Genomic DNA, 15,380 nt, shown 5'->3' with positions numbered 1-15,380 from the left:
AAGAATGGCCTCTGCATTAGACTTTCTGTCACGTTATGAGGACGAAGGAGAACCATTGTTAAACAGAATCGTGACCGGTGATGAAACCTGGATTAAGTACGTGAACCCTGAGACAAAAGAACAATCAAAGATGTGGGCACATTCAAATTCGCCTACCAAACCAAGAAAAGCCTCGCAAGATTTTTCTGCCAGAAAACTGATGGCAACGGTGTTTTGGGATGCCAAAGGGGTGTTGTTGGTTGAATTCATGGAACATGGTACGACCATTAATCAAGACGTGTACTGTGAAACAATAAAAAAGTTACGACGGGCTATACAGAACAAACGCTGTGGTATGCTGACTTCCGGTATCGTTTTTTTGCACGATAACGCCCGTCCTCACTCTGCTCGCAGAACAACGGCCCTTCTTGAGTCCTTCAAGTGGGACGTTATCAACCATCCACCTTACAGCCCAGACCTGGCGCCAAGTGATTATCACCTCTTCATGCATTTGAAGAAATGGCTCAGGTCACAGCGGTTTGATGACAACGAAGAGCTCAAAGATGCGGTCACAGGCTGGCTCCAGGCACAAGCGGGTGATTTTTATGCAGAAGGAATTTCAAAGCTTGTGAAGAGATACGATAAGTGCCTCAATCGCTATGGAGACTATGTAGAAAAATAGTGCAAAGATGTAGTTGTAAGATGTATATATTAAAATATTTTTATTTAACTTGGTGTATTTTTTTTTAAATCAACCGGAGGTTACTTTCTGAACGGCCCTCGTAGATCTTTATATGCTAGTAGGAGCGATTTGATTCTGACAGAATTTTATATTTGACAAGATGTTCGCCGGAAACTGTCATTACGATTTGTATTCCACCACTATTGACATTTAGGTCACAAACTAAAAATTTTGGATAGCAGAATTAGATATAGTTATAAAGAAAAAACAAAATACTTTTCTTAAGCATTTCAATGAACCAAAAGAGTAGGATCAACAAATTTACAAACTAGAGAGAAATGAAGAAAATCGAGCAGTGAAACGAGCTCGTCAAGACCCCTAGGATAGGTTTAAAAACGTAATAGAAGACGATATTCGCGGAAGGCAAATGATAGCTTATAAACAATAAAAATGCTAAATAAAACAGAAAATGTTGTTCAAATACACTCCTGGAAATTGAAATAATAACACCGTGAATTCATTGTCCCAGGAAGGGGAACCTTTATTGACACATTCCTGGGGTCAGATACATCACATGATCACACTGACAGAACCACAGGCACATAGACACAGGCAACAGAGAATGCACAATGTCGGCACTAGTACAGTGTATATCCACCTTTCGCAGCAATGCAGGCTGCTATTCTCCCATGGAGACGATCGTAGAGATGCTGGATATAGTCCTGTGGAACGGCTTGCCATGCCATTTCCACCTGGCGCCTCAGTTGGACCAGCGTTCGTGCTGGACGTGCAGACCGCGTGAGACGACGCTTCATCCAGTCCCAAACATGCTCAATGGGGGACAGATCCGGAGATCTTGCTGGCCAGGGTAGTTGACTTACACCTTCTAGAGCACGTTGGGTGGCACGGGATACATGCGGACGTGAATTGTCCTGTTGGAACAGCAAGTTCCCTTGCCGGTCTAGGAATGGTAGAACGATGGGTTCGATGACGGTTTGGATGTACCGTGCACTATTCAGTGTCCCCTCGACGATCACCAGTGGTGTACGGCCAGTGTAGGAGATCGCTCCCCACACCATGATGCCGGGTGTTGGCCCTGTGTGCCTCGGTCGTATGCAGTCCTGATTGTGGCGCTCACCTGCACGGCGCCAAACACGCATACGACCATCATTGGCACCAAGGCAGAAGCGACTCTCATCGCTGAAGACGACACGTCTCCATTCGTCCCTCCATTCACGCCTGTCACGACACCACTGGAGGAGGGCTGCACGATGTTGGGGCGTGAGCGGAAGACGGCCTAACGGTGTGCGGGACCGTAGCCCAGCTTCATGGAGACGGTTGCGAATGGTCCTCGCCGATACCCCAGGAGCAACAGTGTCCCTAATTTGCTGGGAAGTAGCGGTGCGGTCCCCTACGGCACTGCGTAGGATCCTACGGTCTTGGCGTGCATCCATGCGTCGCTGCGGTCCGGTGCCAGGTCGACGGGCACGTGCACCTTCCACCGACCACTGGCGACAACATCGATGTACTGTGGAGACCTCACGCCCCACGTGTTGAGCAATTCGGCGGTACGTCCACCCGGCCTCCCGCATGCCCACTATACGCCCTCGCTCAAAGTCCGTCAACTGCACATACGGTTCACGTCCACGCTGTTGCGGCATGCTACCAGTGTTAAAGACTGCGATGGAGCTCCGTATGCCACGGCAAACTGGCTGACACTGACGGCGGCGGTGCACAAATGCTGCGCAGCTAGCGCCATTCGACGGCCAACACCGCGGTTCCTGGTGTGTCCGCTGTGCCGTGCGTGTGATCATTGCTTGTACAGCCCTCTCGCAGTGTCCGGAGCAAGTATGGTGGGTCTGACACACCGGTGTCAATGTGTTCTTTTTTCCATTTCCAGGAGTGTATTTAGCATCCTTAAAAATGCAAGAAAATAGAAGAAATTCCAAAGAACATCTCGAAAGAATGAGTGGAGAAATATTACCTCGCCAGGTAAGCATATTTAAGCCGGTATGAAGAAGAATTCAAGGTAGACTGAGGAAGCGAAGGGTACCGTTAAAAACAGTGGCCTAATACTTGAAGTGAAGATGTGATGATGATCACAGGTCATAATCAAATGTTTTTACAGAACATGTATGATTACTACCTCAGTTTTTGTAGTATTTGGTCTGTTCAAATGTGTGTGAAATCTTATGGGACTTAACTGCTAAGGTCATCAGTCCCTAAGTTTACACACTACTTAACCTAAATTATCCTAAGGACGAACACACACACACATGCCCGAGGGAGGGCTCGAACCTCCGCCGGGACCGTTTGTGGTCTTTGCGATAAACAATAACTTGTAACCAGAGTTCTAATAGTGTTGGAAAATATATAAGACTGTCGAAAGTGAAATACGTAGTACCTAAAATGTTCTTATTACTTTTATGTAAAGAGCTCGGTGTAGTCTTTACACCATTCTACTGTCACCAGATTAAATCAAAAGTTCAGGCACGATGTTACAGAGAAACATTGTAATAAAAATTTTGTAATCGAGCCTAGGACATTCCTTAATGTCCAATATAATAAAGGAGAAAGCAATACATACATACACACTCACTCACACACACACACACACACACACACACACACACACATACACACACTTACATACATACAGACACAGGATATGCCTTAATGTCAACTGTAACAAAGGAGAAAGCAATACACACACACACACACACACACACACACACACAAACACAGAGAGAGAGAGAGGGAGACACACACACACACACACACACACACACACACACACACACGCATGAAGGGAATGTGAACGCTGACGCAGCTGGAAACTCTGCTAATGGCCAACTTCCACAGTCTGCCTGCCGTCTGCAGAGAACCACTGCGGTGGATAACGGGAAAGTCCCGTTAATTTTAGATGCTTCTCGTAGCACTCAGCGAAGCGTATGTGGACGGCAGTTCTTTTCCAGTGCACGCGGAAAATTTATTACTAGGATCGTTGCTCTTGTTCTTTATGCAAAAAAACGCGCGACGAAAGTGCTGACCTGGTTCAGTGCTGCTAGTCTCTGTCACTTGTAAGGTCCAGTAACAAAATCGACAGATCTTGAATATGGATGACGTCCAGCAACCGTATTTAAGTTTTAATGTAGGACAGAAACAGTCAACCGGTAGCACAAATTTTATTGCACTGATCCGATTTCGATACCGACTAAGGATTTCTTCGTCAGTATAAGCCATAGTTACCTGTAACTCTTTTTTATTTGTGTAAGCTCCGCACTATGTATTTCTGTATGAAACTTAACCCATATTTACCTCCCTTTCTATAAAAAAAAGCTACGTATTACCAAAACTATGTACCCACAAACTGTTATCCAACTTAAACTCGCATGATAACCTTTGACTAAACAGAATCTAATTTGAACTGAACTCTAACTGGTCTGAATACAACATGTCTTTATATTAAATGGGTAACTGAAGTAAAACAATTATCTGGCCCTAATAAAAATTTTCACTTGCCTTACGTCTTAACAACATTGTTGCAGATTTCTCGAAACCACAACATCAAGCCGGCCGAAGTGGCCGTGCGGTTCTAGGCGCTGCAGTCTGGAACCGCGAGCCCGCTACGGCCGCAGGTTCGAATCCTGCCTCGGGCATGGATGTGTGTGATGTCCTTAGGTTAGTTAGGTTTAAGTAGTTCTAAGTCCTAGGGCACTAATGACCTCATAAGTTGAGTCCCATAGTGCTCAGAGCCATATGAACCATTTTGAACCACAACAAAATGGTACAAATGGCTCTGGGCACTTTGCGACTTAACTTCTGAGGTCATCAGTCGTCTAGAACATAGAACTAATTAAACCTAACTAACCTAAGGACATCACACACATCCATGCCCGAGGCAGGATTCGAACCTGCGACCGTAGCGGTCGCTCGGCTCCAGACTGTAGCGCCTAGAACCGCCCGGCCACTCCAGCCGGCGAACCACAAAAGCATGCAGCAAGTAGGCGGCAGCTAAGCTAGATTTCTATTTTTTAAATAAAATTTCCAAACAATATTCATACTGTTGCATAACACGTGGTAATGCGTAATGATAAACCTTGTTTAAATAGTGGGATGGGGAGAGCAATTATTCTTATGAAATGATATTTCTAGACAACGATTTTAGAATGAAGTATGTGTTCAAAAAGACAGAGTAAAATTTCGCGTGATCTTCACACATAACATTGGTCTGAGCAATAACATGCTTAACAAAGTGAAGAATGATTTGCAAAGAGTATACGAAGTTAATAGAGAATTTATATAAAAATCAAACAGCTTAATCAGTTGATATCTTAATGCATGACTGAGGGGAGTGGGGTGGGCTTTCTCTCAGCTCTTTTAAGTTAACTGGCTGACAATAATCATTCCGACAAAGTAGCTACGCAGTCCTGCAGTCTTACCTGAAACTAATAAAATTATTCAAAATTCAGATTCTTTTCGCCTTCCAATATATACAACATATTCATCGTTACTGTTCTTTACAATAAATCTTTCTTCATCTAATACATACGATCACATGTCAATACAGCACTACTGAATACGTCCATCACCTACCACACTTCAACAAAGAACGGATCAGACTGCGCAGACTGCGCAGAGACAAAGACTGTATCACAACAAGACCAAAGATTGTTTAACGGTAACATAATTTGCTCTCTCTCTGAAGCGCATATCGATAACTTACAGAATTCATAACAACATTCTCATCTTACATTTTTTTATTTTTTGAAATTTTTTATAGGTAATTCTAACTAATTTTGGTGAAGATACCCTTAGTCGGTATTGAAACCAGGTCAATGCAATACAATTGGTGCAACCAGTTTGCTGTTTTCATGAAACATTAAAATAAAATCGACAGAGGTTAAGGGTTATTTAGGTAGCAATCCAAGGAAAAAATGAAATGAAATGATCGTGGGGCATTGTTTACCGGGAGGCCGCATCCGGGGAAATTCGCTCGCCGAGTGCAAGTCTTATTTCAGGTGACGCCACACTGGGCGACTTGCGCGTCGCTGATGATGACAACACAAAACCCAATCCACGAGCGGAGGAAATCTCCAACCCGGCCGGGAATCGAACGCGGGCCCGCTACATAGTAGGCAAACACGTTACCACTCAGCTCTTTTATTATCTCATCGTTCGTTATTGTTCGTTGCGTTCGTTCGCGGCAGACGTCCCGTGACACCTATTCAAATTCACTGTTGACCCGTCCTCTCAGCTTTTTTTATCACAGAGGGTGGCTAATCCTCTGACCAAACACGCTGAGCTACCACACCGGCAGCTAAGCAGGCGGGGAATCCAAGGAAGTGTTATAGGACCGACACTGTTTACATTGTACACAGCCTGACAGAAATGGTGAAGCACCCAGAAGAGGGGGACGGTACGAAACAAAACTTCACGGGTTAGCAGTATTATGTCCAAATAGTTGCATGACGCTGTACGCCCTATGTCCTGGATACTTGCACTGAGTCGGTTTGGAAGGGTGTCATAAAAACGCTGTAGTCTCTCCTGAGCAAGATGGCCCATGTAACCGATCTTTAGAGAGTGGTTATACAGAAACGAGTGGCGGTTGGGGGGGGGGGGGGGGAATCCGCGCGACCGGTACAAGACGCCCTAGATCTCGCAACTTCCCCGCGCGGCTGTACGTTTATGAAATTACATTGACATCCAAGCATGTTTAATAAATGATGCAGAGGGAAATCCAAAGGCTGTGATATGTCAACCACTGGCGGACACAAATAAGCAGCTCCGGTGTAGGAACAAACCAAAGTTTATCGTATATAGTTTCCACAAAAATATTCTCCACAATGAGAAAATGGAAGGATATAATACAATATTGCAGTGCCTGTGTTATTCTGAATTACAACGCAAAGTTCCTTTGGACATGCACGCATGTCCACGGCGACTATAGTCGTTATGCAATAACTTAAGTATAATCGCAGTTGCGGATATGGACAACTATCAGCTGTAGAATGGAATGACGGCAATGAAAATTTGTGCTGGACCATTTTGGCTGAACAGGTCCATCACAAAGGACAATGGTGATACTATGTTCCAAGAGGACAGGGACTCTGTTCATAAAGCACGTATTGTCCAGGGGTGTTTTTACGAGTACGAGGATGGAGTGTATTATCTCCACTGGCCAACACAGTCATCAGATCTGAGTATTATTGAGCCTTTGTGGTCTGCTTTGGAGAGAAGGTTGCAGGTAACTATCCTCCTCCATATTTGCTACCAGAACTTGGCACTATTTTCCAGGAAGAATGACATAAGTTTCCATACAGGACCTTTATATTAAAAATGAAGAAATTCCTCCAGCTGTATTTAAGGTGTCGATTTTATTTTGGCAACTAGTTTCAACGTTGTAACAACGTCATCTTCAGGCCCATACACTTGTTGACATCAACTGCGTGCGGCTGATACTAGAAGTCAGTGGTGAGATACGGACGTTCTCCGTGTGGGAGGTGGTTAAGTAACTCACTAACCACCTTCCACACGGAGCACGTCCGTATCTCACCACTGACTTCTAGTATCAGTCGCACGAAGTTGTCGTCAACAAGTGTATGGGCTTGAAGATGACATTGTTACAACATTGAAACTAGTTGCCAAAATAAAATCGACACCTTAAACACAGCTGGAGGAATTTCTACATTTTTTAATATAAATTTATACCAGCTGACGTTCCACTGTCCTCTATTTCAACTATGGATGTACGAAGACCATACAGGACCTGTCTATATTAACATCTTCAACTTTTGTAGTCCTGTCTTCCTCAGTTTCATGTAATATTACGGTATATTGATAATTTTCACTTTATGGACCTTGTAACTACAACTGAATGAAACACAATTTTCGTGCCATACGCGTTTCGCCTTTATTAATAAACGCGTGTCGTACAAAAATTGTGTTTCATTCATTTGTAGTCAGACGGTCCATAAAGCAAAAATTATCAATATACCGTAATACAGGACCTGTATTTATCCATTCTGAGACGAATGGAAGCTGCCTTGAATGCCGACGGGTTTCCTATGCCATATTAGCATGGTAAAGTGTTTTTACCGTTTACATATTTTTGGCCATTCCCTGTATTTCCAATTGGATACCTTAGTACCGGGCTACTAGCCTGCTTGGTCCTTGCTGATAAGCCCTTGGCTGTAGAATGGCACACACCTGCTATACCTAGAGTATCTTTCTTTCTTAGTATGGTGTCCTCTATTTACATCATATTGCAAATTTATTTATTTTAACATTGTGGCCGAATGCGCTTCCAGTCATCACAGTCGTGGAAGGCAAGTAATGTGCACCGTCTGCCAGGGAATCCCGTTAAATCTTGTTATGTGATCGTATTTTAGCTGTTTTTGTTCTTTCTAAAGTGGAGATTGCGGACCAACCCAGAATTTGCCTAAACAGTCCTGGAAGACTGCCCAAACCACACTGAGACCACGTTGCTTAGCAGACGAACAGTCACTAATTCACAGCACGAATTCGATCCGGATCTGACGGAGCTTACCGACTGCCGTTCTTCCTGTCCGTGATTCGTGAACGGAGCAGCTAATGGGCGGGAAACATTGATGGTACCGGAAGTGTATAGCTTACGAAGTATAGAGGGTGACCTTTTTTAACCTGACACTACTAAATATCTCGAAAGCGATGCATCGTACAAAAAAAAAAGTGTTCTAGGTGAAAAGTTAATATTTTCTACTACAGCTGGGCACCTCCTGCGTGGGAGGAGTCAACTTTTATTTTTCAAATGGGAATCCCATTTTTATTGCATATTTAAAAAAATGGCTCTGAGCACTATGGGACTTAACTTCTGTGGTCATCAGTCCTCTAGAACTTAGAACTACTTAAATCTAACTAACCTAAGGACATCACACACATCCATGCCCCAGGCAGGATTCGAACCTGCGACCGTAGCGGTCGCGCGGTTCCACACTGTAACGCCCTAGAACCGCTTGGTCACTCCGGCCGGCTCCAGTTAAGAACCGATTCATTTGAATATAATTTCGTTGACGGTGTAAATGTAAATATTTTTGTTCTAACGGTTGAAATTTATTTTAGTGTTGTTAATTTGACTGCACAATATAGTATGGTTAACCGTTTCAACGTCTGGTTAGGAGCTACGCTTAGTGTGATCCAGGAACAACATCGAGGATATACACTCCTGGAAATTGAAATAAGAACACCGTGAATTCATTGTCCCAGGAAGGGGAAACTTTATTGACACATTCCTGGGGTCAGATACATCACATGATCACACTGACAGAACCACAGGCACATAGACACAGGCAACAGAGCATGCACAATGTCGGCACTAGTACAGTGTATATCCACCTTTCGCAGCAATGCCGGCTGCTATTCTCCCATGGAGACGATCGTAGAGATGCTGGATGTAGTCCTGTGGAACGGCTTGCCATGCCATTTCCACCTGGCGCCTCAGTTGGACCAGCGTTCGTGTTGGACGTGCAGACCGCGTGAGACGACGCTTCATCCAGTCCCAAACATGCTCAATGGGGGACAGATCCGGAGATCTTGATGGCCAGGGTAGTTGACTTACACCTTCTAGAGCACGTTGGGTGGCACGGGATACATGCGGGCGTGCATTGTCCTGTTGGAACAGCAAGTTCCCTTGCGGGTCTAGGAATGGTAGAACGATGGGTTCGATGACGGTTTGGATGTACCGTGCACTATTCAGTGTCCCCTCGACGATCACCAGTGGTGTACGGCCAGTGTAGGAGATCGCTCCCCACACCATGATGCCGGGTGTTGGCCCTGTGTGCCTCGGTCGTAAACAGTCCTGATTGTGGCGCTCAACTGCACGGCGCCAAACACGCATACGACCATCATTGGCACCAAGGCAGAAGCGACTCTCATCGCTGAAGACGACACGTCTCCATTCGTCCCTCCATTAACGCCTGTCGCGACACCACTGGAGGCGGGCTGCACGATGTTGGGGCGTGAGCGGAAGACGGCCTAACGGTGTGCGGGACCGTAGCCCAGCTTCATGGAGACGGTTGCGAATGGCCCTCGCCGATACCCCAGGAGCAACAGTGTCCCTAATTTGCTGGGAAGTGGCGGTGCGGTCCCCTACGGCACTGCGTAGGATCCTACGGTCTTGGCGTGCATCCGTGCGTCGCTGCGGTCCGGTCCCAGGTCGACGGGCACGTGCACCTTCCGCCGACCACTGGCGACAACATCGATGTACTGTGGAGACCTCACGCCCCACGTGTTGAGCAATTCGGCGGTACGTCCACCCGGCCTCCCGCATGCCCACTATACGCCCTCGCTCAAAGTCCGTCAACTGCACATACGGTTCACGTCCACGCTGTCGCGGCATGCTACCAGTGTTAAAGACTGCGATGGAGCTCCGTATGCCACGGCAAACTGGCTGACACTGACGGCGGCGGTGCACAAATGCTGCGCGGCTAGCGCCATTCGACGGCCAACACCGCGGTTCCTGGTGTGTCCGCTGTGCCGTGCGTGTGATCATTGCTTGTACAGCCCTCTCGCAGTGTCCGGAGCAAGTATGGTGGGTCTGACACACCGGTGTCAATGTGTTCTTTTTTCCATTTCCAGGAGTGTAGTAGTTTTCTAATCCAATCAGGATGTTTGATTACGGTGAGTCCCTTTGCCTCTCACCACTGGGGTGCTTGATTTCGGTGAGTATCCATGGTAGGTGGGCCTGTCACTATCACCTCATGGACATTACAACGGTTGTGGTTTGCATTCCGCCTGTGGTTGCATAACGATTAGCGCGGGAGGTACGACGGTTGGATGGGAGCACACAGCGAAACCAATCAGCCTGATGTCGAGGTTCGACGGCGGCCTCCGAAATCAAGCATTCCGATAGCTCGCGAACTGACCACAATCAAGCCCCCAGGAAACAGAAAACTACATTACCATACAAATAGCTTATTTGCCAGAAATGTCAATGTTTAGCCACGATATTGGTACTGACAATCACATTTGCAACACTCAAGTAACATCTGAATGTCACTATTGACCTTTAGAATACAAAGGTTTACATTTACATCGTAAATGAAACGTAGAAGCAGATGCGTCGGTTCTTAATTGCAGAAACGGGCAAACTTGATATTTGTCGATTAGAGCGCCATCTACCACGACGGGAAACAATGATTTGAGTAAACCGTACATATATCTTGCAATAAAATGACAGTTCCCATTTGAAAACACGAAGTTGAACCCCCCCCCCCTCCTCCCCCCACCGTGCAGGACGGATGTTTAGGAGGCGGCCAGTTGTAGCAGACAGATGTCCCTACTAATATTAATTAATATTAACTTTTCACCTAAAACATTTTTATCATACGATGCGTCGTTTGCGAGGTATTTAGTTGTCTCAAGTTAAAGCAAACACACTGTAAATGTCAATGATTCCCCACCCCGTCGCGCAAGCTAGACCTTCGATGTCGCATACATCTCTCGTGGACTGTACACATCCTACATCGAGCAAAGCTTGGAATCCTGCGATTTCTTTGATCCACTCTCAAAGACATCGCCACAGAGCAGTTTCTATTGATGTAACGCTAACACTGCATGAATAGAGCGTCTATCCACAAAGTGAACTCTGGCCATTGTGTTTCTACGGTACTCGCAGTGGCACGGGACTCGGATTTAAAGGATCGGACGCGAGTGCTGAAGGTTCATTCCGCCTACTCACTCGGAAGATGGCCGAAAGGTATACGGCCGAAAAATCAGTTGACGAAATGGAGTTTCAGCAGCTGCTCGCTCGAATTGTAATGGATTAGGTTTGGCGGGTAACATACTGTTTTTTTCCTCCCCAGTGCATGCAGAAAGTAATCGAGCAAGTAAGTCATTCTAACTATCTGGGCTTCAACATTTCTGTTGATTACAATAAAGATATAAAGAATAAGAAAGAAAATTTCAGGGTGGCAGTGGATCAATAAAACGAAAACTAAAGAAAAGACAACAAAAGAAACGCAACCTAAATTCTATAAAACACTACTTGTTCCATTGCTATTTTATGGATATGGGGCTTGGATAGCGAACAAGGAAAACATAAATTGACTAATGACATCAGAAATGAAATTCCTCAAATCTGTTGAAGGCTGTAGCCTAGCAGAGACATTAATAAGCGAAGTTATTAGAAGTGAAGCTTAAAATATTTGCAATAACATATCGACATGTATCGCTTTCAGACACGTTTTTTTTCTGGAGGATGACATATTTTTAACGGTCTAATGCTCTTACACAATTGTTTAATGTTTTTAAAAGCAAGTTTTATACAAATATATGTACCTGTTTTCGAAACATGCTTTGTACACATGACAATTTTTGTAATTAATTTCGAAATATTCACTGCTGTAATAAACCTAATATTCAATGATTACCACGCAAAACAACAATAATAGCATTCAGTTATACTTTGGCCTATAGCAACCAACCATTTCCGAGCACTGTGACGATCACAAACTGCTGCACACTGCTACACTCACTTGTTGATATTTTTAGAGTGATGCACAACAGGTTGAAGAACTTACGCTTGATGAAAAGAATGAAATAAATGAAAAGCACCAGTTGGTTTTTGTTCCACAGTATTACTTTTATTGTGTTAACCGGTTTTCGGCTTACAAGGCCATCTTCAGACATTTACTGAGTATTGTCACCAAAGAAGTTACAATGCCTGCAAACAACATTGGAAGAGAAGTAACATGTCCAGACTGAAGCAGAAACATACAGTAAGTAACATCTTTGACAGTGTGGTGGTAATGCAAAGAAAAGTAAAAAAATTGAACAGTACATAAATAAAAATGGAGTGGACAATAAATATCTGAAGATGGCCTTGTAAGACGAAAACCGGTTAACACAATAAAAGTAATACTGTGGAACAAAAGCAAACTGGCGCTTATAATTTATTATGATGTTGTTCTACCAAGACCCGACGGAAGTTTCTGTTAACATGAAAAGATTGAACATTTATAAACGTGTAAATAAGGCTTCTATTGATGAAAAATATTTATGTTGGACCTAAGACACAATAAAAAATAATGTACACAATGGTAATCTGGGGATCTGAAAGGGATGTAAGCGTAAACATAGAATGAACATACGAACTCTCAAATATTGTTCAGGGATAGCTTCTGAGTATTTTGGTGTAAGAGACCAGCGGTCTCCGGCGGCTCGTTAGCGTTATGGCATTTCGTTTTGGTTTCTTGCCCCTGTCAGCTTTGTACCTGTATTGCACTGAAAATAGTGCACAATGGTGCAAATATCGATGATTTGAGCTGTTAAGTCATGTTTCCATTTGCTCACGGTACTTTCTGCTGACAACAGTAATGCCCTGTTCAACTCTTGCCCTCAGTGCTGATCTATTCTGTCTAGGGTTTCGTTTTCCAGGAGTGTTAGTTGTGCATTAACAGTGATAAACAGCAGCACTACTCACAGGTCTACTGTTTAAGAGTTGGCCGATTTTAACCTCGTATATGGGTTCACCGAATGCAATGGGAGAGCGGCACAAAGACGCTGCGCTGAATTGTTCCCCCACCGATGGCGACCACATCATAGTACAATGTTACATCTGAGGGTTGTTGTATTACTCTGTGTTATGTGTTGTACGCTGCACGTTTTGGTTAGTGCGTATTACAGGCTTCTTCACTATTGTGAAGGTATTTTCACGGAAGCAAGTGTGACTGCGGTAACAAATCGAATAAATCGTAGCTACATTATTACTCTATATCAAGCCGCCGGAGACCGTCGGTACCCTGTACCTAATTACTCAGACGTTATCCTTGAACAATCTCTGAATGTCAGTGGATTTCTGGTTCACCCTGTATAAATAAAATATAACAAGATGGCTATCCTAAAAAAAATATTGGCAGTTTATACCCAAATGTGTAAGAGACGTAGAGTGGCGCAGGAAAAGCTCAAGCCGGAACAGGTTCCTCGAACCTAATATGTGAATTTAGATGATGGTGATGACGATGATGATAACGCAAACATAACCCACCGCGGGACTAAATGCTGGTGGCGTTACGTTACGTGACGCGCTAAGGAAAGTATGTAAGTGGAGAAGAGAAGAATTGCGAATCATTCCAGCGACTATACGGATAGCAAATGGCGAAATTCAATGATATAAACGACTCTGACAAAGGGCCGATTATTACGGCCAGGCACATTGGAACGGGCATTTCGGAAATGGGGGAAGGTAGTAGGACGTTCACGTGACAATGTCGTCAGCATCTACGGAAACCGGTCATAGGATGGTGAAACCACGAGTAGGTAGCAGGGTGTTGGACGTACACTCCTCATCACGGAGTGTAGAGGTTAGAAGCTTGCATGTCTGACGACAGTATACAGTTTTGGTGCAGAGCAAGTGTTCCAGTCCGCAATGTCACCGTATTGACCCAATAATTTCACCAGTTATGACTGCAGTAAGCATGAGATCATCGAGATTAGACCGTCGACAAACGGAGACATGTGGTTTGGCAGGAGGAATCACGTTTCTTGTTACACCATTTCGACAGCTGGCTCCGGATACACCGTCATCCAGGCGGACAGCTCCTGGAAACATGCACCGCACCATGAACGCTTGGGTGTCCAGACTACCCTTGGGACCTGTGTTAGTAATCGAAGACATCAAAACAGCAGTGGACAACGGGGACGTCATTGCAGATCACTTGCAACCCTTCATGCTAATGTCTTCCCCGACGGCTATAGCATTATCCAGCACAACAAATGTCCCTGTAACTGGGCCAGAATTCTGCAGCATGATAGTGACTTCACATTGGTATCTTGGCCACCAATTTCACCTGAACTGTACCCGACGGAGCACATCTGGGTTTCTATCTGGCACCAGCTCCGCGTTCACAACCCATCAGGACGTGGAACTGCGGGACCTGTGCGTAGGTATCTAATGCCATGTACATCCAGAAACCTACGAAGGACTTTGTCGCATCTATGCTACATACAGTGGCTAGTGTATTTCCTTCCAAATCAGAACCAAAACCAAATTAAACAAGTGGTCATAATGTCTCGGCTCATCAGTGTGTATGTACATCGTTCGTCCTTGGAGTGGTAGTACTTGCCCAATTTTGCGGGAATGTATCTACTGGCAGTGGGTGGTCTTAGCCATACTCACGGTGAGGATCCTCCTCGGTAAGTGGTGGTCGTCCTCCTCAGTGACGGTGGCGCGGTACACGGGCTGCTCGAACACGGGGGGCAGGTCGTTGGCGTCCTTGACTCTCACCAGCAGCGTCGCCTGCCCCACAGCGCGGCCTTCCTCAGACACCGCCACCAACAGTAGTTCGTACTGCAACACACAGTGTGCCAGTGTTCAGAGACACTCTGACCCAGAGGTGAATCAGAGGACGTATATTTTGAGATCATGGCGTCCGAGTACGTTGCTTCAAGCACTTATTTATGCACTGTTAGACGGTGAATTCTACATGTACAATTATAAGCAAAGAAATTATAAATGACCAGTTAAATACACACAAAAAAGAGAATTATGATTGTCCAGGTTTTCCAGTAATTGAGTTGCTGTAGAACCAGTTTCGTGCAAACATTGTCACCAGGTCTAACAAGGAAACATCACCATCCCGACCTCATACATCCTAGGGAAACAGATTCACAATCAAGGAATTAACCGGATCGGACGGAGATCGGTAGGTCGGTAGGTGTGACTCACGAGTACATGTATAGA

General features: G+C 44.9%; 1 protein-coding gene across 1 annotated transcript in view; it reads right to left on the bottom strand.

The window, feature by feature from the left end:
* LOC126417095 (neural-cadherin-like) overlaps nt 1–15,380 on the bottom strand; it is a 304,885-nt gene that overhangs the window by 248,996 nt on the left and 40,509 nt on the right. The window contains exon 3 of the mRNA XM_050084990.1: nt 14,817–14,987. Coding sequence (XP_049940947.1) covers nt 14,817–14,987 — 171 coding nt within the window. The remainder of the gene's footprint in view (nt 1–14,816; nt 14,988–15,380) is intronic.

This window comes from Schistocerca serialis, chromosome 8 (assembly GCF_023864345.2).
Source record: "Schistocerca serialis cubense isolate TAMUIC-IGC-003099 chromosome 8, iqSchSeri2.2, whole genome shotgun sequence".
Classification (NCBI taxonomy): Eukaryota; Metazoa; Arthropoda; class Insecta; order Orthoptera; family Acrididae; genus Schistocerca; species Schistocerca serialis.
The sequence above is the reverse complement of the archived record's forward strand: the minus strand, read 5'-3'. Positions and strand labels throughout refer to the sequence as shown.